Here is a 27628-nt window from a genome sequence, read left to right on the forward strand (position 1 = left end):
GTCAAGCGAGGATGGTGGGGAAGGAGGGGAGGCGGCTGCAGGGTGGACTGTGCTGAGGAACCCTAGGCCCAGCAGGGCGGCAGCCCACACGGTGCCACGTTTGGCCTCTGGCCGCTCGCCAGGCATTCTTCTCCACATGGTCCCCTCTGACCTCGCCAGCCCTCCCCCGGGACCCCTCCACGCCAGCCTGCCTCTGCTCCTGGCCTCTTCTTCTCTCTATGCCTCAGGCAGCCGGCAACAAGGGCGGCTCAGAATAGCGCCAGCCTACCGGTTTGGGAGAAGAACTGGCAATTAGGGAGTTTGCGGAGCTTCTAATTACACACCAGCCCCTCTGCCAGGAGCTGGCGCCCGCCAGCCGGGGGCAGGCTGCCGGGAGTACCCAGCTCCAGCTGGAGACAGTCAGTGCCTGAGGATTTGGGGGAAGCAGGTGGGGAAACCTTGGCACAGGGCTGACACCTTCCTCTGTGCCAGAACCCAGGAGCTGGGGCAGCGTGGGTGGGCACGCTTCCCTGCTGGGGGTGCAGGGTGTCCACGTGGCAGCGGCCACCTGGAGCCCTAGCGTGCAGTGGTTAAGAGCAAGTGCCTGAAGGTCAGAGAGGCCTGGCATGGAATCTGGCTTCTTGCAGACAAGCAGTGTGGAGAGACAGATGATCAATCAACAAAGAGAAATACGTGGTATGTCCGAGGATACGCTGCCGGAAGAGCAATGGTGAAAGTGAAGTAGGGAAGGGGCAGCGCTGGGAGGAAAAGCCTCGTGAGAAGCTGAGACGGGAGCAGGGCCTTGAAGGGGATGAAGGAGGGCACTACGGAGGTCCCGGCGAAGCGTGGCCTGGCCGAGGAACGGCATGTGCAGAGGTCCTGCCGAGGAGCTCAAGACACGCGGGATGGCGGGGCTGGAGTGGAGAGAGTGAGAGGGAGGAGGAGGAGGAGTCAGAGAAGAGCTCAGGACAGATCCTTTAGGCTCTAGGGACACGATAAACACTGTGGTTTTTGTCTTGTCAAGTCTGTCCTTTTTATTTTTTTTGAAAAAGTCTCGCTCTGTAGCCCAGGTTGGAGTGCAGCAGTGCGATCTCGGCTCACTGCAATCTCTGCCTCCTGGGTCCAAACAATTCTGCTGCCTCAGCCTCCCGAGTAGCCGGGATTACAAGTGCCCACTATCGGCCAGGCGCGGTGGCTCAAGCCTGTAATCCCAGCACTTTGGGAGGCCGAGGTGGGCGGATCATGAGGTCAGGAGATCGAGACCATCCTGGCGAAGACGGTGAAACCCCGTCTCTACTAAAAAATACAAAAAACTAGCGGGGCGAGGTGGCGGGCGCCTGTAGTCCCAGCTACTCGGGAGGCTGAGGCAGGAGAATGGCATAAACCCGGGAGGCAGAGCTTGCAGTGAGCTGAGATCCGGCCACTGCACTCCAGCCTGGGCGGCAGAGCAAGGTTTTTTTTTTTCCGTCTCAAAAAACGAACAAACCAAAAAAAAAAAAAAAAACCAAAACAAGTGCCTACTACCACGCCTGGCTAATTTTTGTATTTTAGTAGAGACCAGGTTTCACCATGTTGGCCAGGCTGGTCTTGAACTCCTGACCTCAGGTGATTCGCCCACCTCGGCCTCCCAAAGTGGTGTGAGCCACTATGCCCTGCAATGCTTGTCAAGTCTTTCTCAGCACTCCCCTCCTCTCCACTGCAGCTCCCAGCGCTCCGGCCTGGGCCTCATCTTCACTTCCTGGGATCCCTGACATTGCCTGCTGGGCCCTCCCTGTCTCTGTTCTGGCTGCCTTCACTGTAACCTCCGTCCAGCAGGTGCCTCCTCAGCCCCTCCCGTCAACCCAGCAGCACACCAAGCCCTGGGGATGCAGCAGCGAACAGGCAGATGCTGCACTCCAGCCTGGGTGACAGAGCGAGACTCCACCTCCAAACAAAAAGGACCAGATACAGAAAACAGGGGACGTACTATGAATGAAACTGGAGAGATTTTGCGATACTGAGTAACTGTGGGAAGGCCTTTTCCAGGGGCCATTTCGCTGAGAGACAGATGGTATGAAGACCTGACCGTTCAGAAACAGGGGAAGAGGCAGCAGCCCGGGCAGAGGCCTTTGGGGCAGGAAAAATCCTGGATCACTAGAGAAGCAGAAAGATGGCCAGTGTGACCAGCGGTGACAAAGTCAGAGAGAACCGGGAAGATGGAGCTGGAGACGCAGGCGGGGCCGGATCACGAGGGTCCTCGCAGACCACAGCAAGGGTTTGGATTTTTTTCCAAGCAGAAGCGAAGCTGCTGAAGGAGGTTTTCCTTTACAATTTTTAGTTGAACTATAATCTGCAAAGTACACAAGTCTTAACTATAGGTAAGCTTAATGACTGTTTCCATGAACCAAATACTGCTGTGCAACCATCACCGGCTCAAGAAATAAAACCTTCTCCTGACTGCCAGTAACACAGTGGCTCAGCGCAGAAACAGAACTCTTCTGACTTCCCGTAACATAGGGTCTTTTTGTTTTGTTTTGTTTTGCTTTTAAGAGGCCGGGTCTGGCTCTGTCGCCCAGGCTGGATGGAGTGCAGTGGTGCGATCACAGTTCACGGCAGCCTTGACATCCTGGGCTCAAGTGATCTTCCTGCCTTGGCCTCCCAAATGTAGGGATTATAGGCATGAGCCACTGTGCTTGGCATTTATTCATCTTTCATGTCAAGCAGGCAACTGAATATTTGATCAGGGATAGAATTGTCTATTTGGGGGTACACAGATGCATTTAATGTCATGGAACTGGGCCGGGCGCGGTGGCTCACGCCTGTAATCCCAGCACTGTGGGAGGCTGAGGCGGGCGGATCATAAGGCCAGGAGTTTGAGACCTTCTCGGTCAACATGGTGAAACCCTGTCTCTACTAAAACTACAAAAATGTAGCCAGGTGTGGTGTGTGTGCCTGTAGACCCAGCTACTCGGGGAGGCTGAGGCAGGAGAATTGATTGAACCAGGGAGGCAGAGGTTGTAGTGAACCGAGATCACGCCATATGCTCCAGCCTGGTCGACATGAGTGAGACTCTGTCTCAAAAATAAACAAAAAAGCCGAGAGCAGTAGCACTTTGGGAAGCCAAGGCGGGCAGATCATGAGGTCAGGAGATCAAGACCATCCTGGCTAACACGGTGAAACCCCGTCTCTACTAAAAATACGAAAAATTAGCCGGGCGTGGTGGCGGGCACCTGTAGTCCCAGCTACTCGGGAGGCTGAGGCAGGAGAATGGCGTGAACCCGGGAGGCGGAGGTTGCAGTGAGCCGAGATCCAGCCACTGCACTCCAGGCTGGGCGACAGAGTGAGACTCCATCTCAAAATAAATAAATAAATAAAAATAAACAGAAATACCGTCATGGAACGATGGAAATTGCCTAAGGGGAGATGTAGAAGAAAAGGGGTCCCAGGATCAAGCCAGCAGAGGAAGCAGAAAAGGTAAGGTGTGTGAGGTGGCAGAAAAAGGGAAGAGTGTGGACAGTGAGGGTTTCAAGAAGGAGGAACTCTCTACTACCTCCTGCCAAGGACGGAGCTGTCCACTGCCAGTTGACACAAGGTCACCCATGAACTTGGTGACAGGAATTTCAGTGGAGAAGTGGGCACAGACACAAGCCTGGGGTTGGAGGAAATGGGAGCCGAGGCAGCGTAGACATAAGAGGAAGCTGCTCCTATCAGAGTGGCTCTGAGGGAGCACTGAGAAATGGGCAGTGGCTTTAGGGGATGTGGCGTCAAGGAAGTATCCCCTTTTTTTTTTTTTTTTTTTGAGACGGAGTCTTGCTCTGTAACCCGGGCTGGACTGCAGTGGCCGGATCTCAGCTCACTGCAAGCTCCGCCTCCCGGGTTCACGCCATTCTCCCGCCTCAGCCTCCCGAGTAGCTGGGACTACAGGCGCCCGCCACCTCGCCCGGCTAGTTTTTTGTATTTCTTAGTAGAGACGGGGTTTCACCGTGTTAGCCAGGATGGTCTCGATCTCCTGACCTCGTGATCCACCCGTCTCGGCCTCCCAAAGTGCTGGGATTACAGGCTTGAGCCACCGCGCCCGGCCTAGTTTTTTGTATTTTTAAGTAGAGACGGGGTTTCACCGTGTTAGCCAGGATGGTCTCGATCTCCTGACCTCATGATCTGCCCGTCTCAGCCTCCCAAAGTGCTGGGATTACAGGCTTGAGCCACCGTGCCCGGCAGGATGCAGTGTTTTTAATCTCTTTTTTGTATCCTTTTGGAAACAGTATTGTGCTTTAAAAAGCAAATACAGGCCGGGTGTGGTGGCTCACCCCTGTAATCCCAGAACTTTGGGAGGCCGAGGCAGGTGATCACCTAAGGTCAGGAGTTCAAGGCCAGCTTGGCCTGTATGGTGAAACCCTGTCTGTACCAAAAAAAAAAAAAAAAAAAAAAATTAGCCAGACTTGGTGGCGGGCTTCTGTTATCCCAGCTACTCAGGAGACTGAAGCAGGAGAATTGCTTGAACCCGGGAGGCAGAGGTTGCAGTGAGCTGGGATCGCGCCACTGCACTCCAGCCTGAGCCACAGAGCAAGGCTCTGTCTCAAAAAAAAAAAAAAAAAAAGAAAAAAGAAAAAAAAAAGCTAATACAAATACACATATACAATAGGCAAAACTGTAATATTTTATTTTATTATTTTTTTTTTAGTAGAGACGGTTCACCATGTTGGTCAGGCTGGTCTCAAACTCCTGACCTCAGGTGATCCACCCGCCGTGGTCTCCCAGTTGTTAGGATTACAGGCATGAGTCACCACGCCCGGCCTAAAATTGTAAACATTTTAGAAGAAAGTATAGATGAATCCCTTTGTGATCTCGGGGAAGAAGAGATTTTTTTAAAAGATACCAAAAGAAGCACAAATTAGAAAAAAGTGAAAATGTTGGCATTAAAATTTAAAAACGTGTTTCCATGAAAAGATACCATAAAACAAGCTTGTGTCACCCACGACCCACAGGCTGCACGAGGCCCAGGATGGCTTTGCATGCAGCTCAACACAAATTCGTAAACTTTCTTAAAACATTATGAGATTGTTTTGAGATTTTGCTTTGTTTTGCTTTTTGTTTTTTTTAGCTCATCAGGTATCATTAGTGTTAGTGTATTTTATGTGTGGTACAGGACAATTCTTCCTCCAGTGTGTCTCAGGGGAGCCAAAAGATTGGACACCCCTGCCATAAAAATGAAAAGACAAGCCTCACAGTGGGAGAAAATATTTGCAACACAGAAAACTGACAAAGAAGATTCCTAGCTGCAATCCAGAGAGGACTCAATCAACAAGAAAAAGAAAAACAACAGAAAAACAGGCCCAGGTAGTTCACACAAGGAGAATCCTAAGTGGCTGAAAAACTATGAAAATACCTTTTATTCTCACTAGTAATCAAGGAAATGCAAATTAAAACCATAAAGACAGGACATCTATTTCACACTCATCAGACTGGCAAAATTTAAATGTCTGACAATACGCCAAGCATTGGTGAGGATATAAACAACGAATCTAGCTGGGCGTGCTCGTGCGTGCCTGTAATCCCAGCTACTCGGGAGGCTGAGGCAGGAGAACTTCTTGAGCCCGGGAGGCAGAGGTTGCAGTGAGCTGAGATCTCGCTACTGCATTCCAGCCTGGGTGACAGAGTGAGACTCCATCTGAAAAAAAAAAAAAAAAAAAAAGGGCAGTGTGATACATTGACCTAAGTAAGGTTTAAGAACATGCAAACTGATATTATATATCACTTAGGGACAAAAACTTACATAGTAAAAGTAAAAAGAAATGCATGAAAATAATAAAAATCAAATTCAAGATGGTGGTTATGGTGATAGGGCAAGAATTGAGGAGGAAATAGAAGGTTGTCACTATACTGAGAATGTTTTTTCTTTTTTCTTTTAATTTTGAGATGGAGTCTTGCTCTGTTGCCCAGGCTGGAGTGAAGTGGTGTGATCTCGGCTCACTGCAAGCTCCGCCTACCGGGTTCACGCCATTCTCCTGCTTCAGCCTCCCGAGTAGCTGGGACTACAGGTGCGTCCCACCACGCCCGGCTAATTTTGTTTGTATTTTTAGTAGAGACGGGGTTTCACCATGTTGGCTAGGCTGGTCTGGAACTCCTGACCTCGGGTGATCCACCCACCTCGGTCTCCCGAAGTGCTGGGATTACAAGCGTGAGCCACTGTGCCCAGGTTTGTTCGTATGTTTAGGTGAAACGGGGTTTCTCCATGTTGGCCACGCTGGTCTTGAACTCCTGACCTCAGGTGATCCACCTGCCTCTGTCTCCCAAAGTGCTGGGATTACAGGTGTGAGCCCCTGCGCCTGGCCCCTTAAGGAAAATCTAAAGGAAGAGGAAGGTGTGTAAATGTGTGTGCCTTGGGGATAAGGGACAGCTGCAGCAGTGGGTTAAAGTTAACGCGAGACAGTGATGCAATCTCAGAATCCAAATTGAGTGCAGGTCGCTTTAAGAAAGGAGTAGCTGTAATCTGAAGCCTGCTGGACGCTGGATTAGAAGGCAGCAAAAAAAGCTCTTGTGCTGGCTGGAGCCCCCTCAGTGTGCAGGCTTAGCAGGACTAGACTGGGTGTGGAGCTGCAGCGTATCCACAGGTAAAGCAGCTCCCTGGCTGCTCTGATGCCAGGGACGACGGGAGAGGCTTCCCTGGGCTGGGGGGACACGGGAGAGGCAGGGGCACTCGAGGGAGCAGAGAAGAGGGGTGCAAGGGAGAGGAAATGGGGAGACAGCAGCCCCTGCAGTTTGGGCACAGGGTGAGTGGATGAGAGAGGGCAGAGGGAGTGGGGGGTGGGGGGACAAGGCCGAAGGCCAGGATCCCGGGATCCCCAAATCCCACTGCACCGACCGAAGAGGCTGGAAAGGCTTTTGAATGAAGTGAGTGGGAAACAGTGGAGGGCGGACGTGGGGAGGAAAGGGGAGCTAAGCTGCTGGGTTGGGTCTGAGCAGCACCCCAAAGGGACTGGAGCCTGAGGGAAGGAGGCTCCGGGGAGCTGCTCCCACCAAAGGCAGTCAGGAAGGCGGCCACCCTGCAGCCCAGCCCAGCCCCTGCTCCCTGGCCTCCCTGCTGCTTTTTCGAGAATCAGCTGGTGTTGTCTGCTAAGGCAATTTCCCAGCACAACCAAACCGCTGGCCTCGGCGCCTTGGCTGAGGGCTGGGATGGAGGACAGCTGGGTCCTCCTAGCCAGCCCCCACCCACTCTCTTTGGCCAAGCTGTGAGTCAAGGCTGGGAGACCAATGAGGTTGGGGCCTCTGGCAGATATTGACCACTATTTAGCCTGGCAGGTGTATAGGGCCTGGGGGCCCAGCTGCGGTGCTGGAGGGAAAGGCCGTCCGTTCTGGGGTGCACCCTTTCTGCTGCCCGTGGCAAGGCACCGAGAGGGGCGGGTCTAAGCGGGATTCCCAGAAACCCCACCCCGTCCGGCGCAGGCCTCCCTCCCGGTGTTAGCTAACCCGGCGTTAGCTCCCGGCTTCCGTGGGGCCGTGGGGTTGGGGAGCAGGGAGTCCTATTCTTGGGGCTGCTGCTTCAGGGGTGTGGGGAAGTATGACTCCACGGCACCCGGGGCTGACTCATTCAGGTTCTAAAACTTCAGGAAACATTGTCTGGGGCTGGGTCACCATGGGTGGGCCAGGGAGGACCCCTCAGAATCCCCTCCAGAGAGCCAGGGGAGGGGGAGGTGCCCTTCCCCACACTATCTCCGAGGCCCACCGCCATGTGGCTCGAAGGCCCTGCGGTTCTGGGAAGAGGAGGCGGCGGCTGTGGAGGGTGTTTGTCTCCTAACTGGGTTTAATCTGAAACACATGTATTGGCTTGAGTTGATCCGCCTAACTTGGAGGCAAGATCACAAAAATCCCAGTTTCTGTGTTTCTTGATGTGGGCAATTGTGAGAAAATAAGGCCTGACCTTGGCCCAGCAGGGAGGGTATCTACTGCTCCCTGAGCCCTCCCCCGCCTGCTAGGACAGGAGTGGGGCTTGGATACTGCTCTTTGGACAGGATGGCATCATTGCCTGTGGCCACAGCCAGCCAGCGGTCGCCTGCTCAGCCCAGGAACCACTACCGTGGACAGGGCATTGCGTGTGCGCTGAGGGGCGCCCATGTAGACCCCCACGCTCTGCCCTCTCACTGCCCTTGTAGGGTTTTCAATCATCTCTCCTCTTCCCTTATCTAGATGGCCTGAAGTGGAGGTTTCAGACTTGCCCTTAATCCTCCGGGTCCCTGTGTCTAGCTGGGGGCCACCTTTGGACCCGGGTCCCTTCCCTGCCAGGCTGCCTCACCTCACCTCCGCCTACCCACATTGTGACGATCATCTGTCACCTGATCTGGGGTTTGGGCTTAGATTCTGTAAGGACTAAGACTAAAGTCCCTCCTTCATTTGAATTGTGACTTTCGTTTCCTTAAATACTATGCCAGGAGAATGGCCAGGGGTGGTGGCTCACGCCTGTAATCCTGGCACTTTGGGATGCCGGCAGATCACCCGAGGTCAGGATTTGAGACCAGCCTGGCTAACATGGTGAAACCCCATCTCTACTAAAACAAAAATTAACCAGGTGTGGTGGCGGGCACCTGTCATCCCAGCTACTCAGGAGACTGAGGCAGGAGAATCGCTTGAACCCGGGAGGCAGAAGTTGCAGTGAGCTGAGATCGCGCCACTGCACTCCAGCCTGGGCGACAAGAGTGAAACTCTGTCTCAAAAAAAAAAAAAATAAACTAGCCGGGCGTGGTGGCTCAAGCCTGTAATCCCAGCACTTTGGGAGGCAGAGGCAGGCGGATCATGAGGTCAGGAGATTGAGACCATGGTGAAACCCCGTCTCTACTAAAAATACAAAAAAATTAGCCGGGCGAAGTGGCAGGTGCCTGTAGTCCCAGCTACTCAGGAGGCTGAGGCAGGAGAATGGCGTGAACCCGGGAGGCAGAGCTTGCAGTGAGCCGAGATTGCGCCACTGCACTCCAGCCTGGGCGACAGAGCCAGACTCTGTCTCAAAAAAAAAAAAAATAATAATAATAATAAACTATGCCGGGATGAGCCTGTCTTCTCCCTTAATTTCTTACTTGGGCCAGAGGAACTAGAGATAACAACTTCTCTTCTAGCCTTGCCTCCTGTGTACCTCGCAGAATTTTTGGTCTCTAATAAACCAGTTTGGAGAGGCTCGGGGCAGGCAGGCTCCTGGCAGCTGCCTGGGGCTGGCCCGAGGCGGGTGGAGACAGGCTGGATGGTGGTGAGGCCTCTGTCTTGCGCTGCAGAAAGCTTTTCCTGTTGTCTACACGAAAGCTTTCTCCCTGCATGTCAGGGCAGCCACGTGCCAGAGCAGCTGGCTGGGAACGCGGGGGTCTGCGGGGCTCTCTCCAGGCGGGGTTTAGAAAGAAAGCCAGGCGGCTTCCTCTGCCAGTCCCGCCTTAAGCTGAGTAAACTCAAAGGCAGTCTTCTTTCACCTCCCACGATATTGTCCAGTGGATTATCAGATTTAATTTTAAGGACTAGAGCCAACAATCACACAGTATCTTCCCTAATTTTCGGATCCAGTTTGTTCTGGGAAGTCAAAAAGTACGTGTGCTGTGTGGGTGGATGTTTGTGTATATAAACGGATAATGAAGGATGATGTGTGGGGGGCCAGGGCAGGGGAGCCAAAGTCATTTAGAGTCTACATTTTTTTTTTTTTTTTTTTTGAGATGGAGTCTCACTCTGTTGCCCAGGCTGGAGTGCAGTGGCGCGATCTCGGCTCACTGCAACCTCCGCCTCCTGGATTCAAGCGATTCTCCTGCCTCAGCCTCCCAAGCAGCTGGGATTACAGGGGCCTGCCACTATGCCCAGTTAATTTTTTTGTATTTTTAGTAGAGACAGGTTTCACTGTGTTGCCCAGGATGGTCTCTGTCAGGCCTCTGAGCCCAAGCCAAGCCATGGCATCCCCTGTGACTCCCATGTATACGCCCAGATGGCCTGAAGTAATTGAAGAATCACAAAAGAAGTGAAAATGCCCTGCCCCGCCTTAACTGATGACATTCCGCCACAAAAGAAGTGAAAATGGCCCGTCCTTGCCTTAAGCCATGATATTATCTTGTGAAATTTCCTGGCTCATCCTGGCTCCAAAGGCTCCCAAACTGAGCACCTTATGACCCCCACTCCTGCCCGCCAGAGAACAACCCCCCTTGGACTGTAATTTTCCTTTACCTTCCCAAATCCTATAAAACGGCCCCACCCTTATCTCCCTTCTCTGACTCTCTTTTCGGACTCAGTCCGCCTGCACCCCGGTGATTAAAAAGCTTTATCGCTCACACAAAGCCTGTTTGGTGGTCTCTTCACACGGACGCGCATGACAGTCTCCAACCCCTGACCTCAAGTCATTTACCCACCTTAGCCTCCCAAAGTGCTGGGATTACAGGCCACTGCACTCGGTAGTTGTTTTATTTTAATAGTAGGTTATTTTATTTCCATTTTACAAGAGAAAAAATGGTGATTTGGAGAGCTACAAAGACACGGCACTGAGACCATGTGTGGTGGCACGCGCCTGCAGTCCCAGCTACTCAAGAGGCTGAGGCAGGAGGATCACATAAGGTCAGGAGTTCCAGGCTGTGCTGTGGTTGTGCCTGTGAATAGCCACTACACTCCAGCCTGGGCACCATAGCAACACTTTGTCTCCAAAAAAAAAGACACAGAATGGAAATGTGAACCCAGGCTCTCTGACCCTAGGCCCTGCACTCCTGACCATGGGAGGAAGAGCTCCTGAAAGGGAACTGTGGGAGAAGGGAATGAGCTTCCTTGTGAGGCCACAGGTTTTAGGCCAGAGAATTCCAGAGAGAGCTTGAGAATGTGGAGGACGGCAGGTGCTGGACTGGGTGCCTCTGCTTGGTACCCGGAGATTCCGCGGAGGAGACCTGGGTTCTGCCCCCGTTCTCCTGGGAGAGGTCGCCCCAGGTCTTATTACCGGAGAGGGTTGGCTGCCTCCAGGGCAAAGCCTTAGTATACATTTGTGCTGGGCCGTACTCCACGTGGAGAAGCCCTGCTGGGGCTGGGGCCCCTCTGCTCTGGATCTTTTAAAAGGTTCAGGGGCCGGGTGTGATGGCTCCCGCCTATAACCCTAGCAGTTCGGGAGGTTGGGGCGGGCGGATAAGCTGAGGTCGGGAGTTCGAGACAAGCCTGGAGAACATGGTGAAACCCCATTGCTACTAAAATACAAAAAATTAGCTGGGCGTGGTGGCACATGCCTGTAATCCCAGCTACTCGAGAGGTTGAGGCGGGAGAATCCAGGAGGCCGAGTTTGCAGTGAGCCCAGATCGCTCTGTTGCACTCCAGCCTGGGCGACAGAGCCAGACTCTGTCTCAAAAAATAAAATAATAAATAAATAAATAAATAAATAAATAAAAGCTTTAGGTTTAAAGGAGGGTCCCGGGAGGCAGACAATGGAACAAAAGCACAAGCTTACGGTATGACGGTGGGCCCTGAGGCAGGGGGAGGGGCGGGAGAACCCTGCTGGGAGGGATGAGCCTTCAAGCTGAGGGTCCACTTCTGGGAGAATGGGGGGCTGGGAGGTGGTTGCTGCCGCGGGTAGGGGAAAGCACCTAGCCCGGCCCATCCCCTGGGCCCTGGCTGGGGTGGCCCGGAAGGGGTATCGGGGCAGCGCAGTGGGGGAGGAGAGCGGCCTGCTGCCTCGCGCTTTTCTTGCAGGCCCCAGGATGCAGGCTCTGGTGCTATTCCTCTGCTTTGCAGCTCTCCTCGGGCACAGCAGCTGCCAGAACGCCGCCAGCGGCCCGGAGGAGGTCAGTCGGTGGGTGGGGACGGTGTGGTCAGCATTCCCAGCCCCTCCTTGGCAGGCAGCACGGGAGATGGGGCCGGGAACCAGGACCCAGGTTCCAGGCCAGGCTCCGGCCTTTATTTCTCCAGGGCTGGAGTTTCTCCAGCAGCAAAACAGAGAGAACATGTCTCGCCTCACCTTTCAGGGGACAGAGTGGGGACAAGAATAAGATCCCAAAAAAGTAAAAATCCAAAGCACTTTAACAAGTCCAGGGCTGCCCCCTGAGTAAAGATGTTGTCTTGGCCGGGCGCGGTGGCTCACGCCTGTCATCCCAGGACTTTGGGAGGCCGAGGTGGGCGAATCACTTGAGGCCAGGAGTTCAAGACCAGCTTGGCCAACACGGAGAAACGCCGTCTCTACTGAAAATACAAAGATTAGCTGGGTATGATGGCACACACCTGTAATTCCAGCTACTCGGGAGGCTGAGGCAGGAGGATCAGTTGAACCTGGGAGGCGAAGGTTGCAGTGAGCTGAGATGGTGCCCTTGCCCCACTCTAACCTGGGCAACAGAGTGAGACTCTGTCTCAAAAAAAAAAAACAACTTTGAGATGGAGTTTCACTCTTGTTGCCCAGGCTGGAGTGCAATATTGCGATCTTGGCTCACTGCAACCTCCGCCTCCCAGGTTCACGCCATTCTCCTGCCTCGGCATCCCGAGTAGCTGGGATTACAGGCATGAGCCACCACGCCCAGCTCATTTGTATTTTTAGTAGAGACGGGGTTTCTCCATGTTGGTCAGGCTGGTCTTGAACTCCCGATCTCAAGTGATTCGCCCGCCTTGGCCTCCGAAAGTGCTGGGATGACAGGCGTGAGCCACTGCGCCGGGCTGTTACCTTTTCTCGTTACCTTGTCTTCCTAGTGGGGGCTCCACTGAGCAGGTCATGTTCCCACACATTGGTTCGGATACTGACCAGGCTGTGGCAGGGAGCGAGGGTATGGACTGACCTCTCTCCTGCCCAGAAAGGGCACAGCTGGGTTGCCAAGGCAGATACAGGCACATGGAGGGAAGCCTGGGCCATATGAGTGTTACGGGGTGAGTGTTGGGGGTGGCCCACCCTTGAGGGACAAGAGCAGCTGGGCGTCTTGGCAAGAGCCCTGGACTTTTGTGAGGTCAGAGTATGAATTCTGAGCCTCCCTCCTCCTAGTTTCGTGAACCCAGACAACCCTTACCTCGGTCTCTGCTTCCCTGCCTATGAAATGGGATAAAAATATTCATTCTACAGGGCATGTGGCCACTCATTCATTTCTCATCTACCAAACACCTACTCGACAGGTGCTGGCAATGGGCGCAAATAAAAGAGACTCAGTTCTGCTGGGCACAGTGGCTCACGCCTGTCATCCTAGCAGCGTGGGAGACCGAGCAGGAGGATTGTTTGAGTCCAGGAGTTTGAGACCAGCATGGGCAACATAGTGAGATCCCTGTCTCTACAAAAAAGCAAAAATTACCAGGCGTGGTGGCACATGCCTGTGGTACTACCTACTTGAGAATCTGAGGTGGGAGGATCACTTAAGCCCAGGAGATTAAGACTGCAGTGAGGGGCCGGTGCGATGGCTCACGCCTGTAATCCCAGCACTTTGGGAGGCCGAGGCGGGCGGATCACGAGGTCGGGAGATTGAGACCATCCTGGCTAACACGGGGAAACCCTGTCTCTACTAAAAATACAAAAAATTAGCTGGGCGTGGTGGCGGGCACCTGTAGTCCCCAGCTACTCGGGAGGCTGAGGCAGGAGAATGACGTGAACCCGGGAGGCGGAGCTTGCAGTGAGCCGAGATTGTGCCACTGCACTCCAGCCTGGGCGACAGAGTGAGACTCCGTCTAAAAAAAAAAAAAAAAAAAGAAAAAAGAAAAACTCAGTTATTTTTTTTTAACTTTGTTTTAGAGACAGTCTCACTCACTCCACCACCCAAGCTGGAGTACAGTGGTACAATCTTGGCTCACTGCAACCTTGGCCTCCCGGGTTCAACCAATTCTCATGCCTCAGCCTCCCAAGTAGCTGGGACCACAGGCACGTGCCACCACGCCCCACTAATTTTTTGGGTATTTTTTAGTAGAGATGGGCCCTCACCATGTTGCTCAGGCTGGTCTCAAATTCCTGAGGTCAAGTGATCCGTTTTCCTCGGCCTCCCAAAGGGCTGGGATTACAGGCATGAGCCATCACACCTGGCTCCCAATTTTTATTTTTATATTTATTTTTATTTATTTTTTGAGACAGGGTCTCACTCTGTCACCCAGGCTAAAGTACAGTGGCACGATCTCAGCTCACTGCAACCTCTCCCTCCCAGGTTCAAGTGATTCTCATGCCTCAGCCTCCCAAGTAGCTGGGATTACAGGCGCCCGCCACCATGACCAGTTAATTTTTTTGTCTTCTTAGTAGAGACGGGTTTCACCGTGTTGCCCAGGATGGTCTTGAACTCCTGACCTCAAGTGATTCACCTACCTCAGTCTCTCAAAGTGCTGAGATTATAGGTCTGAGCCATTTGGCTGACAGTGTTTTTTTTTTTGAGATGGAGTCTTGTTCTGTCGCCCAGGCTGGAGTGCAGTGATGCGATCTCGGCTCACTGCAAGCTCCGCCTCCTGGGTTCACGCCATTCTCCTGCCTCAGCCTCCTGAGCAGCTGGGACTACAGGCGCCCGCCACCTCGCCCGGCTAATTTTTTGTATTTTTAGTACAGACAGGGTTTCACCGTGTTAGCCAGGATGGTCTCGATCTCCTGACCTCGTGATCCGCCCGCCTGGGCCTCCCAAAGTGCTGGGATTACAGGCTTGAGCCACCGCGCCCGGCCCCTGTGACCCACTTTTTAAAAACTGTCAGCCGGCTGGGCATGGTGGCGCATGCATATAATCCCAGCCAACTGGGAGGCTAAGGCAGGAGAATGGCTTGAACCCGGGAGGCGGAGCTTGCAGTGAGCCGAGATCGCCCCACTGCCCTCCAGCCTGGACGACAGAGTGAGACTCTGTCTCAAATAAAAAAAACCAGGGAATCTCTCTTCTGCACCATCTCCTCAGAGAGAGCTCATGCATGATCAGGGAGGAAAACTCATTCCAGTTTTAGGCCAAACACACAAAAAATTAGGAAGGACAGCCCCAAGGGGCCAGAACCACCACCCTACACAAAGCCACACGGAGACAGTCAGTCGCTGTGCGTCTCTGTGGGTCCCTGAACTCAAACCCAAGACTTCCTGTCTCCTGCCAGGGCTCCCCAGACCCCGACAGCACAGGAGCGCTGGTGGAGGAGGAGGATCCTTTCTTCAAAGTCCCGGTGAACAAGCTGGCAGCGGCTGTCTCCAACTTTGGCTATGACCTGTACCGGGTGCGGTCCAGCATGAGCCCCACGACCAATGTGCTCCTGTCTCCTCTCAGTGTGGCCACGGCCCTCTCTGCCCTCTCGCTGGGTGAGTGCTCAGAGGCAGGAAGCCCCAGGCAGACCTGGAGAGGGCCCTTGTGGCCTCTGGGTAAACGTGGCTGAGTTTATTGACATTGGAACTCAGGGAGGGGTGAAGTAGCACTGAGGGCCTGGCCTGGGGGTCCCAGCCATGTAAGCAGGAGCTTGGGCTGCACACAGATTCCCCAGCTCCCCCTGCCCGGGGGTCCCAGCCGTGCAGGTGGGAACTCGGGCTATATATATATATACACACACACACACACACAGATTCCCCAGCTCCCCCGGCCAGCTCCCCAGCCCGGGGGTCCCAGCCGTGCAGGTGGGAACTCGGGCTATATACACACACACACACGCACGCACGCACGCACACAGATTCCCCAGCTCCCCTGGCCCTGCAGGCGGGAACTGGGGCTACACACACACACACACACACACACACACAGATTCCCCAGCTCCCCCGGCCAGCTCCCCAGCCTGGGAGTCCCAGCCGTGCAGGTGGGAACTCGGCCTATACACACACACACACACACACACGCACGCACACACACACAGATTCCCCAGCTCCCCTGGCCCTGCAGGCGGGAACTGGGGCTACACACACACACACACACACACACACACACGATTCCCCAGCTCCCCAGCCTGGGGGTCCCAGTGTGCTTGGCCTCAGGGGTCGCGGACTGACACGGTGACTTCAAGGCACATTCTTGCATTCCTTAACCAACCCGGTGCGGTGCTAGCTGTTAGCGTAGGTTCCGGGGATATAACTGCAAACAGGCAGGCGCGGGCTTGCCCTCACTGAGGACACAGCTGGGTTCACAGGGGAAACTAATATCAGGTAACTACAGAATAGTCTTTTTTTCTTTTTTCTTTTTTCCTGAGACGGAGTCTCGCTGTGTCACCCAGGCTGGAGTGCAGTGGTTCGATCTCAGCTCACTGCAACCTCTGCCTCCCAGGTTCAAGGAATTCTCCCGCCTCAGCCTCCAGAGTAGCTGGGACAGGCACCTGCCACCACGCCCAGCTAATATTTGTATTTTTAGTAGAGATGGGGTTTCTCCATGTTGCCTAGACTGGTCTCAAACTCCTGGGCTCAAGCGATCCACCCGCCTCAGCCTCCCAAAGTGCCGGGATTATAGGCATGAGCTGCTGTGCCCGGCCAGAATAGTCTTAAGGGCTGTGATGGGAGAAGCACAGGGACTGGTGCCCCTCACTCCCACCTTCCAGACCTGACGCCTTTAACCTACTTCAGGAAAATCTCTAAGGATGAAAATTCCTTGGCCACTTAGATGGTCTTGAAGATCAACCTACTTGGGCTCTCAGCAGACAAAAAAGATGAGTATAGTATCTGTGTTCCGGGAGGGGGCTTGATTTGGGCCCTGGTGTGCAGTTATTGACGTCCACATCCTTGTCTCTGGCAGGAGCGGAGCAGCGAACGGAATCTGTCATTCACCGGGCTCTCTACTATTACCTGATCAGCAGCCCAGACATCCACGGCACCTACAAGGAGCTCCTTGGCACGGTCACTGCCCCCCAGAAAAACCTCAAGAGTGCCTCCCGGATCGTCTTTGAGAAGAGTGAGTCACCTTTCCGGCCCGAGCTGCCTGAGGAATGTGGGCTCCGTGCTGCAGGCTGGGGGTTCTTTCTTTTTTTTTTTCAGACAGAGTCTCGCTCTGTCGTCCAGGCTGCAGTGTGGTGGCGCAATCTCCGCTCACTGCAAGCTCCGCCTCCCGGGTTCACGCCATTCTCCTGCCTCAGCCTCCCGAGTAGCTGGGACTACAGGCACCCGCCACCACGCCCGGCTAGTTTTTTGTATTTTTTAGTAGAGACGGGGTTTCACCGTGTTAGCCAGGATGGTCTCGATCTCCTGACCTCGTGATCCGCCCGTCTCGGCCTCCCAAAGTGCTGGGATTCCAGGCGTGAGCCACCGCGCCCAGCCGACTGGGGGTTCTTTCTGAACAATACATCATATATGCTCAGGCCCGGCCTGGCACTGGTGGGGGAGGAAGGGTCTGTGAACCCAGAGAGGATCAGAAAGCGGAAGTGGGCTGCAGGAGATGGTGGGAGGGGCAGGGAGGGCAGTGGCATGATGTAGGGAATCTGCTGCCCCCTGGCCACTGCCTGGGGATGCCAGCAGAAGTCCTGGCAAGTCACAAGAAGAGGCTGGGTGGGAAGTCAGGGCCTGCTGAGCGGTAAACCAGAACCCGAGCCTGGCGGGCTCTTGAAGATGGGATGCTGGTCGTTGAGTCTCACACGCTAACCTCTGCTCCGCCTCTTCTCAGAGCTGCGCATAAAATCCAGCTTTGTGGCACCCCTGGAAAAGTCATACGGGACCAGGCCCAGAGTCCTGACGGGCAACCCTCGCTTGGACCTGCAGGAGATCAACAACTGGGTGCAGGCCCAGATGAAAGGGAAGCTCGCCAGGTCCACAAAGGAACTGCCCGATGAGATCAGTGTTCTCCTTCTCGGTGTGGCGTACTTCAAAGGTGAGCGTGTCTCCACTTCTTTTTATTTTATTTTATTTATTTGACAGAGTCTTACTCTGTAGCCCCAGCTGGAGTGCGGTGGTATGATCTCAGCTCAATGCAACCTCTGCCTCCTGGGTTCAAGCGATTCTTGTGCTTCAGCTTCCGGAGTAGCTGGGATTACAGGCATGCACCACCATGCCTGGCTAATTTTATATTTTTAGTAGAGACAGGGTTTCACCATGTTGGCCAGGCTGGTCTCGAACTCCTGAGCTCAGGTGATCTGCCCACCTCGGCCTCCCAAAGTGCTGGGATTACAGGCACGAGCCATCGCACCTGGCTCTTTTAAATTTATTTTTAAATTAAGAGACAGGGTGTTGCTATGATGCCCAGGCTGGTCTCGAACTCCTGAGCTCAGGTGATCTGCCCACCTCGGCCTCCCAAAATGCTGGGATTACAGGCGTGAACCACTGCGCTGGCTGAATCAGACAAGGTTTAAATCCCAGCTCCGCCCGTACTAGCTGAGGAACTCTGCACTCATTTTGGAACCTTTCCGGGCCTATATTCTCACCTTCAACGTGACGATAATACACCTACTTCGTAGACACCTTTTTATGTTGTCTCCAAGGTTTACAACAACTCTAGTTCTGTACCCAAGACATGGCAGGTGGCCAACGACATCCTTCTAGGCTCTGGTGATGTGTTTGGAGATCGTTCCACAGGCCTAGTGTGGGGCCAGCCCCATTCAGATAAGGCCTTGTTGGGTGGCATGGGGTAGGGGGAGGGGTTGGGCAACCTCTCCCTTAAAATGCTTTGTAACTGTCGGCCGGGCGCGGTGGCTCAGGCCTGTCATCCCAGCACTTTGGGAGGCCGAGGCGGGCGGATCACGAAGTCAGAGATTGAGACCATCCTGGCTAACACGGTGAAACCCCGTCTCTACTAAAAATACAAATAAATAAATAAATAAATAAGCCAGGCGAGGTGGCGGACGCCTGTAGTCCCAGCTACTCAGGGAGGCTGAGGCAGGAGAATGGCACGAACCCGGGAGGCGGAGCTTGCAGTGAGCTGAGATCGCGCCACTGCACCCCAGCCTGGGCAACAGAGCGAGACTCCATCTCAAAAAAAAAAAAAAAAAAGCTTTGTAACTGTCTGAGGCACCAGCAAGAGTGGCCGCCCAGCCTGGAGAAAATCCGAATGGTTTCCTACGTCAAGCACTGCTGTCTAGTGTGTGAGAGAACAGCTCTGGATCCAGATAGTATAGGTCACATTAAGCTAGAGGAGCTTGGCCATCCGCTGGCTTCGAGAGCGTCAGCCAGTTACTTCACCTCTTCGGCTTCGGCCCGTTTTCAGCTGTGAGAGGGCATAATCCAGAGGACCTCAGAGGTCTCTTCCAGCTCGGACCTTCTTTGACTGTGTCCCACAGACACTGCCGTAGGAGTGCACACCAGTTTACTTTTCTTTCTTTGGTTTTTGAGACGGAGTTTTGCTCTTTTTGCCCAGGCTGGGGTGCTGTGGCGTGATCTTGGCTCACTGCAACCTCTGGCTCCCAGGTTCAAGCGATTCTCCCGCCTCGGCCTCCCGAGTAGCTGAGATTATAGGCACCCACCACTGCGCCCGGCTAATTTTTGTATTTTTAGTAGAGACAGGGTTTCACCATGTTGGCCAGGCTAGTCTCGAACTCCTGACCTTAGATGATCCACCCGCCTCAGCCTCCCAAAGTGCTGGGATTACAGATGTGAGGCACCACACCTGGCCATTTTTGTATTTTTAGTAGAGATGGGGTTTTGCCGTATTGGCCACGCTGGTCTCAAACTCCTGACCTCAAGTGATCTGCCCACCTTGGCCTCCCAAAGTGCTGGGACAACACGCGTGAGTCACCGCGCCCGGCCATTTTTATGTTTTTAGTACAGTGTTTTGCCATGTTGGCCAGGCTGATCTCAAACTCCTGACCTCAAGTGATCCATCCACCCTGGCCTCCCAATATGCTGGGATTACAGGTGTGAGTCACCGCGCCCGGCCACCAGTTTACTTTTCTTGCAGGCTATCACAGAACGTGTACAATCCAGAGGGCCTAATCAGCCAAATCAACGTCTTGCCATCGGAGTTTGCTGGTGAAGGGTACTTGGGGTCCTGGAAATAACTGTGGGGTCCAAACCACACACACTGAGACAGGCCTATTCCCTGAGGCATCAGAGCCCCTGATGGCTAAGCTCCCTTGAGTCAGGCAATTTTCAACAAGGCGCTTTGGGGACACAGCATGGTGCCACTGTCTTTCTGGTCTCCTGGGGCTCAGACTATGTCATTCATTTCATTCCAGGGCAGTGGGTAACAAAGTTTGACTCCAAAAAGACTTCCCTCGAGGATTTCCACTTGGATGAAGAGAGGACCGTGAGGGTCCCCATGATGTCAGACCCTAAGGCTATTTTACGCTATGGCTTGGATTCGGATCTCAGCTGCAAGGTCCGTAGGGGTAGGGGCAATGTGGGTGATGGGTGGAGGGAGAGGGCAGAGAAGCAAAACGGGAGTGGGAATAAAACGACCTGTGAGATCTGACAGCTGTCTACATTTCGCCTGCTGTTTGACTTCGAGCAGGTTAATAACATCTCTGAGCCTTTCCTCTTCTTAAGATGGGGAAGGGGATTGTTATCAACACTTACCCTCCCAGGGTTTGTTGTAAGGATGAATAAGGTAATATGAAACGGGCCCTCAGATTGGGTGCCCAAATGTTAGTTCTCTTTCTTTCCTTGAGACTCCTATTTCTAGAATTTAAAGCCAGACTTTGAAAAATAATGACAAACTCCAAATTGTTGGCATTCTTTTGTTTTTTTTTTTTGAGACGGAGTCTTGCTCTGTCTCCCAGGCTGCAGTGCAGTGGCATGATCTTGGCTCACTGCAACCTCTGCCCTGTCGGGTTCAAGCAATTCTCCTGCCTCAGCCTCCCTAGTAGCTGGGATTATAGGCACCTGCCAGGACGCCTGGCTAATTTTATATTTTTATAGAGACAGGGTTTCACCATGTTGGCCAGACTGGTCTCGAACTCCTGACCTCAGGTGATCCGCCCACCTTGGCCTCCTAAAGTGCTGGGATTCCAGGCGTGAGCCACCGCGCTCAGCCAATCGTTGGCATTCTAAGGCTTTCAGTGTACCTGACTTCTTTTAGTTGTAAGTCTGTAACTGTTAACCTTTGTTGGGTCATGGCCATCACATGGGATCTCTGGGAATCTGACGACAGTGCCTCAAACCGGGGAGAGCACTGCCAGGTGTACACACACATTTCTGAAACCTGGGAGAACACTGCCAGGTGTACACACACACGTTTCTGAAACCCGGGAGAGCACTGCCAGGTGTACACACGTTTCTATCAACGATTTCAGGAGACTCTTGGGACCCTGACACCATCTGTTCCATGGACTGTAGGTTGAGCGCCTCTGTTCAAAGGACGATTTTGCTCTTGGTGGGTAGATGGGGTGGAGTCTCCAAGCCCTCTTATGGCCCCTTCGGTATTCCTATCCCCGGTTCTCCCTGTCTTAGTCCAGTGCTCTCTACCTAACAAACGATCAGTCAATGTTGGCAGATGGACTTTGGGAGAAAATAAGGACCTGAAATTCAATTCTAGCTCCTTAAACCACAGGAGAACATTCTTTCAGCAGATAACTTCAGTTGGTATTAGGCCAAGGTAAGAAAGGCCAACAGCCTCCTTTCTGAAGAAATCTCAGGCGACGGCTTGCTGCCAGAAAGCTCTAACCTAGAGGGGGATTGTTAAATAGCTGAGGGGCTGGGGGAAGGACGAGGCCAGGGCCCCACCACGGGAGAGGAAGACAGCTCCCGGCTGTCTGTTCCCGGCTTTTGGCCTCTAAAGGACTAACCCACCTGCTTTCTCGCCTGTCTCAGATTGCCCAGCTGCCCCTGACCGGAAGCGTGAGTGTCATCTTCTTCCTGCCCCTCAAAGTGACCCAGAATCTGACCCTGATAGAGGAGAGCCTCACGTCCGAGTTCATTCACGACATAGACCGGGAACTGAAGACCGTGCAGGCGGTCCTGACCCTCCCCAAGCTGAAGCTGAGTTACGAAGGCGAAGTCACGAAGTCCCTGCAGGAGATGAGTATGTCTGGAGACCCTTTTGCTTTTGGTGGGTGGGGCGGGCCGGGGACTTCGGGCCTTCCACTTTGCTGAGCAGAACTCAGGGCTCCACGGCCTCGCAGGCGCCATGGATGATTCCTTAATCCTCGTCCTGCCGGAAGCGAAGGCCGAACTGCCTTCTCTCATCAGACTCATTCCTCAGCCTCACGAGCAGACCTCCTTCACAGGCGCTCACGACACTGCCTCTCAAGACAAGTCTGTCTGACCTGTTTTCTCATCTTGACCTAACTTGCTAAGCGCTTCTGGGCAAGTCGCTCCACCCTCGGCCAGCTCTGAGCTCTTGAGGCCTCCCAGAAAGTCAGCAGTGGCGCGCCATCCCAGCTTGCTCGCAACTGGATCCCTTGGTCGGGGTGTTGGGGAAGGCGAGGTTTTAACGGAAATCTCTCTCCATCTCTACAGAGCTGCAGTCCTTGTTTGATTCACCAGACTTTAGCAAGATCACAGGCAAACCCATCAAGCTGACTCAAGTGGAACACCGGGCCGGCTTCGAGTGGAACGAGGACGGGGCGGGAGCCACCCCCAGCCCGGGGCTGCAGCCTGCCCACCTCACCTTCCTGCTGGACTATCACCTTAACCAGCCTTTCATCTTCGTCCTGAGGGACACGGACACAGGGGCCCTTCTCTTCATTGGCAAGATTCTGGACCCCAGAGGCACCTAATACCCCAGTTTAACATTCCAGTGCCCTAGAAGGAAACCCCAGAGGGACAGCAGATTCCACAGGACACGAAGCTGCCCCCGTAAGGTTTCAATGCATACAATAAAAGAGCTTTATCCTTAACTTGCTACTTTGTTCCTCCTCCTATTTTGAGCTATGCTAAGTATCATATGAAGAGAAGCTGCTCTTTAGGAATTTGGTGGTCCTCTGCTTCTAGCCTGGTTTTATCTAAATGCTGCAGAAAGTCACCGTTTATAAGAACTTTAAGGTACCTGTGTTGGATAATGCAGGGACAGCTTCTCTGCTCTGGGGGTGTTTCGGTACTAGGATCTGCGATCCTCCCGGGTGGCCATTTCCTGCCCCCATAATCACTGAAGCACGCTTGTAAACAACACACGGAGAGGTAAGAGAGGCCATCTGTAACTTAAGGAAATTGTTATTGTATAAATCATTTAAAGAAAGCTTTCAAGGACGCAGTAAACAGACCCGATATGTAAAGATTCTAAACATATTCTTTGTAAGGAGGTATGCCTATTTTACAAAGTACAGCCGGGTGCGGTGGCTCACGGCTGTAATCCCAGCATTTTGGAAGGCCGAGGCGGGCGGATCACCTGAGGTTGGGAGTTCAAGACCAACCTGATCAACATGGACACACCCCGTCTCTACTAAAAATACAAAATTAGCAGGGTGTGGTGGTGCATGCCCATAATCCCAGCTAGTCGGGAGGCTGAGGGAGGAGAATCGCTTGAACCCGGGAGGTGGAGGTTGCAGTGGGCCAAGATCATGCCATTGCGCTCCAGTCTGGGCGACAAGAGTGAAACTCCGTCTCAAAAAACAACAACAAAAAACCCAAAGTATAACTGGGCTGTTTGAAGTAGAATATCTACCGAACTGTCCATAGGACTTTTTTTTTTTTTTCTTGAAAAAGCTCTACCAAAAAAAGTCACTGTCCTCTCCCTTGCCACAGAGTATTAGACAGGAGGAGAAATAATATTCTGGGGCCCTTCGTTCTACAGATGTTTGAGTGCTAATTGTATTCCAGATTCCCAAAAAGCTATTGCCAGGTATCTCTGGGGCTACTGATTTCCTGATCATAATACAATGGCCACCGGCGGGCACTTTTTGGGCACGCTCAGGGTGGGGGAGCTCTGAGCAGCGGCGTGGATCTGGCATTCTTTTCCACGAATGCACCTGAGCTACTTGGTCACCAGTGGTAACACAGCAACCAGGGTTCCGACCTAGGGAACCCCGTACCCTTCTGACTGGAATGGGGTTGGGCTATTGCTACACATCCTGGTGGAAGGGAGCCGTCATCCCTACCCTCGGTCTCTTAAAATCTAAACCACAAACAGCAACGAATCCCCTGCAGCCCCGGTTCTCATACGGTCTGTATTCGACTCGCCAGCTTGGAAAGGTCTGGTAGAGAAAAGGAGTCTCTTTAGGTTTGACAACAAAGAGAAGAACTCAGGGCCGGGCATGGTGGCTCACGCCTGGAATCCCAGCACTGTGGGAGGCCAACGCAGATGGCACACCTGAGGTCGGGAGCTCAAGACCAGCCCGGCCAACATGGAGAAACCCTGTCTTTATTAAAAATACAAGATTAGCTGGGTGTGGTGGCGCATGCCTGTAATCCCTGCTGCTAGGGAGGCTGAGGCAGGAGAATCGTTTGAACCCGGGAGGTGGAGGTTGCAGTGAGCCAAGATTGTGCCACTGTACTCTAGCCTGGGTGACAGAGACTCTGTCTCAAAAAAAAAAAAAAAAAAAAAGGCCGGGCTCACACCTGTAATCCCAGCACTTTGAGAGGCTGAATCACCTAAGGTTGGGAGTTCGAGACCAGCCTGGTAAACATGGAGAAACCCTGTCTCTACTAAAAATACAAAATTAGCCGGGCGTGGTGGCACATGCCTGTAATCCCAGCTACTTGGGAGGCTGAAGCAGGAGAAATGCTTGAACCTGGGAGGTGGAGGTTGTGGTGAACCGAGATTACGCCATTGTACTCCAGCCTGGGCAACAACAGCAAAACTCCGTCTCAAAAACAACAACAACAACAACAACAAAACTTAGAAGGAGGCATATGTGTTATAAAGTCTTTACTACAAGTTTGATTTTATTAGCGTTTGGTTAGTGACTCTGCCAGGAGTTTAGAAGGAAGGGCAGAGAATAAGGACTGGAAAACTGGCAGGAAACACACTGAGAACCACCATCCCTGGAGGAAACTGCTCAATACAATGGCTCCATATTCACTTCTCTAGTCACAATTTACACTCCACCGATTTTCACAAAGGATTCGGGGAAGCTAGATGCCGTAAGTGGAACCCGGTGTCTCTGGAGGTAAGCCGCCTTACTGATTCCTTGTTTTACAATTATTTTTCAATTACAGTGTAACTACTAAGAGTTTCAGCTCCCACTGGAGTGGTGCACACATCTCATTACTACTAAAACCACAGGAATGTTCCAGGGAAACAGACTATCATCATCGAGTGAGGTGGAATCCAGCCAAAACCCCAGGCTAACCTCCAGATGCCGGCAGATCAGCTAAAATCCTTTTAAAGGACTTGGACTCTCCAGATACTAGTTTTAAGTCTTTTCTGGGAACTGGGAGTTTGTATTGGAGGCCACTTAACTATTTCAAGAAATATCCACCGAAATAGGTGTCTCTCTGACTGCAGTGGTTTCTGAGTCCCCCCAGCCCTCGTATCCCAGGCTCGGGACTGTTGGGAAAGTCCCGTCTCCTGTTGAAAGCTCAGCAGCAACAGAACCTGTTTAGTTTAGTTTTGTTTGAGACAGGGTCTTACTCTGTCACGCAGGCTGGAGTGCAATAGTGCGATCTTGGCTCACTGCAGCCTCAATCTACCAGGCTCAGGTGATCCTATCGCAGCTTCTCGAGTAGGTGGGACTACAGGCATGTGCCACCACGCTTGGTGAATTCAAAAAAATTTTTTTTGTAGTGATACGGTCTCACTATATTGCCCAGGCTGGTTTTGAACTCCTGGGCTCAAGCGATCCTCCCACCTCAGTGTCTCAAAGTACTGGGATTACAGGCGTGAGCCTCCACACCTGGCCAACTCAACATACTAGGATTACAGGCGTGAGTCGCCCACCTCAGCTTCTCACAGTACTGGGATCACAGATATAAGCCTCTACACCGGGCCTGCAGAACCTACACAGAACCCACACCTGGTCCGCAGAACCCACACCCAGCAGCAGAACCTCTTATTTTTTTTTTGAGATGGAGTCTCACACTGTCATCCGCGTTGGAGTGCAGTGGCACGATCTCGGCTCACCGCAACCTCCGCCTCCCGGGTTCACGCCATTCTCCTGCCTCAGCCTCCCGAGTAGCTGGGACTACAGGCGCCCGCCACCATGCCCAGCTAGTTTTTGTATTTTTAGTAAAGACGGGGTTTCATCATGTTGGCCAGTCTGGTCTTGAACTCCTGACCTTGTGATCTGCCCCCCTCAGCCTCCCAAAGTGTTGGGATTGCAGTCGTGAGCTGCTGTGCCCGGCTGGCAAACAAAACCTCTTTATTTTTTTTTTTTTAGACGTAGTCTCGCTCTGTCGCCCAGGCTGGAGTGCAGTGGCACGATCTCTGCTTGCTGCAAGCTCCGCCTCCCAGGTTCATGCCATTCTCCTGCCTCAGCCTCCCGAGTAGCTGGGACTACAGGCGCCCGGCTAATTTTTTGTATTTTCAGTAGAGACGGGGTTTCACCGTGTTAGCCAGGATGGTCTCGATCTCCTGACCTCGTGATCCGCCCGTCTCAGCCTCCCAAAGTGCTGGGATGACAGGCTGAGCCACCGCGCCCGGCCATAACCTCTTTACCTTGTGTTCCACGGGCTCCTTTTCTATGGGTCCAAATCCCCTTGGGACCCTAAACTGAAGACCTTACAAGGGTGGGTGGTAAGTCCAATAAACAGGATTTCATCTTCTGGAGCTCCTGGATTTCATCGTCCCATGGGCCACAGTGCAGCGACAGAACCTCCTCAGCCTTCTGTATTGTGCTCAGGGCTTCGGGTACTGCAAACCTGAGCCAAGGGAGGTAAGAGGAGTTAGTTCACTGATTCGTGAGGCAAATGTTAATTGAGGGCCTACTCACACACCGTGAAGAATACAAGATCATTTCTGTCATCAAGGATCTTACAATCTAGAACAGTAAGACACTGTCACAAACACGCTGCAAAGCAGAATGTGAGAAAAAAGTTATAAAAGACAGTATAGACTCCAGCATCCTGAGAACAAGAGGCAAATCTCAAAGTGTTTTTTTCTTTGAGACGGAGTTTCACTCTTGTCACCCAGGTAGTGGAGCGATCTCAGTTCACTGCAACCTCCGCCTCCCGGGTTCAAGTGATTCTCCCGCCTCAGCCTCCTGAGTAGCTGGGATTACAGGCGTGCACCACCACACCCGGCCTCAAAGTTTTCATCTGGTATTGACCACAGGTTTACACAGCAGTGTTCATTTTAGAGTGACCATCTTAGGGCTGACCTCTGACCTAACTCTGCAGCCCTTTTCCCTCTCTCTGACCAAACAGAATGTCTCTGAGTCTTGGGTATCGGCCCACTCACCATTCATAGCCTTAGGCCCACTCACCATTCATAGCCTTAGGTTGAACCTTTTTTTTTTTTTTTTGAGACGGAGTCTTGCTCTGTCGCCCGGGCTGGAGTGCAGTGGCCGGATCTCAGCTCACTGCAAGCTCCGCCTCCTGGGTTTACGCCATTCTCCTGCCTCAGCCTCCCGAGTAGCGGGGACTACAGGCGCCCGCCACCTCGCCCGGCTAGTTTTTTGTGTTTTTAGTAGAGACGGGGTTTCACTGTGTTAGCCAGGATGGTCTCGATCTCCTGACCTCGTGATCCGCCCGTCTCGGCCTCCCAAAGTGCTGGGATTACAGGCTTGAGCCACCGCGCCCGGCTTTTTTTTTGAGACGGAGTCTTGCTCTGTCGCCCAGGCTGGAGTGCAGTGGCCGGATCTCAGCTCACTGCAAGCTCCGCCTTCTGGGTTCACGCCATTCTCCTGCCTCAGCCTCCTGAGTAGCTGGGACTACAGGCGCCCGCCACCGTGCCTGGCTAATTTTTTGTATTTTTAGTAGAGACAGGGTTTCACTGTGGTCTCGATCTCCTGACCTTGTGATCCGCCCGCCTCGGCCTCCTAAAGTGCTGGGATTACAGGCGTGGGCCACTGCGCCCGGCGAAACCCTGTCTCTATTAAAAAATATAAAATTAGCCGGGCGTGGTAGTGC

At 53.0% G+C, this 27628-nt stretch overlaps 2 protein-coding genes and 1 long non-coding RNA gene across 7 annotated transcripts in view; 1 reads left to right on the forward strand and 2 right to left on the reverse strand.

Moving 5' to 3' along the window:
* Window positions 1-6435: 6435 nt before the first annotated feature.
* SERPINF1 (serpin family F member 1) lies at window positions 6436-22521 on the forward strand. 2 transcript variants are annotated; one of them, XM_037987514.2, is made up of 9 exons: window positions 6436-6569; window positions 10413-10524; window positions 11635-11726; window positions 14953-15151; window positions 16560-16715; window positions 17421-17624; window positions 19921-20063; window positions 21494-21704; window positions 22142-22521. In XM_037987514.2, exons 3-9 carry the CDS (start codon window positions 11643-11645, stop codon window positions 22399-22401), a joined length of 1257 nt encoding a protein of 418 aa, XP_037843442.2. In that variant the 5' UTR covers window positions 6436-6569; window positions 10413-10524; window positions 11635-11642; the 3' UTR covers window positions 22402-22521. The 2 variants fall into 2 exon arrangements, with proteins under 2 accessions (XP_037843442.2, XP_037843441.2); XM_037987513.2 differs by lacking the exon at window positions 10413-10524 and having other exon boundaries at window positions 6443-6569.
* Window positions 20376-21564, reverse strand: LOC140708588 (uncharacterized). The gene is made up of 2 exons (XR_012088718.1): window positions 20929-21564; window positions 20376-20885 (listed from the first exon to the last, which is right to left on the reverse strand). It is a non-coding gene; the product is annotated as an uncharacterized lncRNA (long non-coding RNA).
* A 295-nt stretch (window positions 22522-22816) lies between the features above and the next one.
* Window positions 22817-27628, reverse strand: part of SMYD4 (SET and MYND domain containing 4) — a 48135-nt gene continuing 43323 nt past the window's right edge. For all 4 annotated transcript variants that reach the window (XM_037987510.2, XM_073004576.1, XM_037987508.2 and 1 more), the window contains exon 11: window positions 22817-26419. In XM_037987510.2, the coding sequence (XP_037843438.2) occupies window positions 26266-26419 (154 nt within the window). In that variant the 3' untranslated portion in view covers window positions 22817-26265. The remainder of the gene's footprint in view (window positions 26420-27628) is intronic.

The sequence above is a fragment of the Chlorocebus sabaeus genome, chromosome 16 (assembly GCF_047675955.1).
Source record: "Chlorocebus sabaeus isolate Y175 chromosome 16, mChlSab1.0.hap1, whole genome shotgun sequence".
NCBI lineage: Eukaryota > Metazoa > Chordata > Mammalia > Primates > Cercopithecidae > Chlorocebus > Chlorocebus sabaeus.

What these genes read in the sequence shown, in the direction of transcription:
- SERPINF1 (XM_037987514.2), top strand. Translation starts at nt 11,643, where the DNA reads ATGCAGGCTCTGGTGCTATTCCTCTGCTTTGCAGCTCTCCTCGGGCAC. An exon ending in CCTCTCTGCCCTCTCGCTGG is followed by an intron (nt 15,152 to 16,559) that starts GTGAGTGCTCAG and finishes TGTCTCTGGCAG; the next exon opens with GAGCGGAGCAGCGAACGGAA. An exon ending in GAAGTCCCTGCAGGAGATGA is followed by an intron (nt 21,705 to 22,141) that starts GTATGTCTGGAG and finishes CCATCTCTACAG; the next exon opens with AGCTGCAGTCCTTGTTTGAT.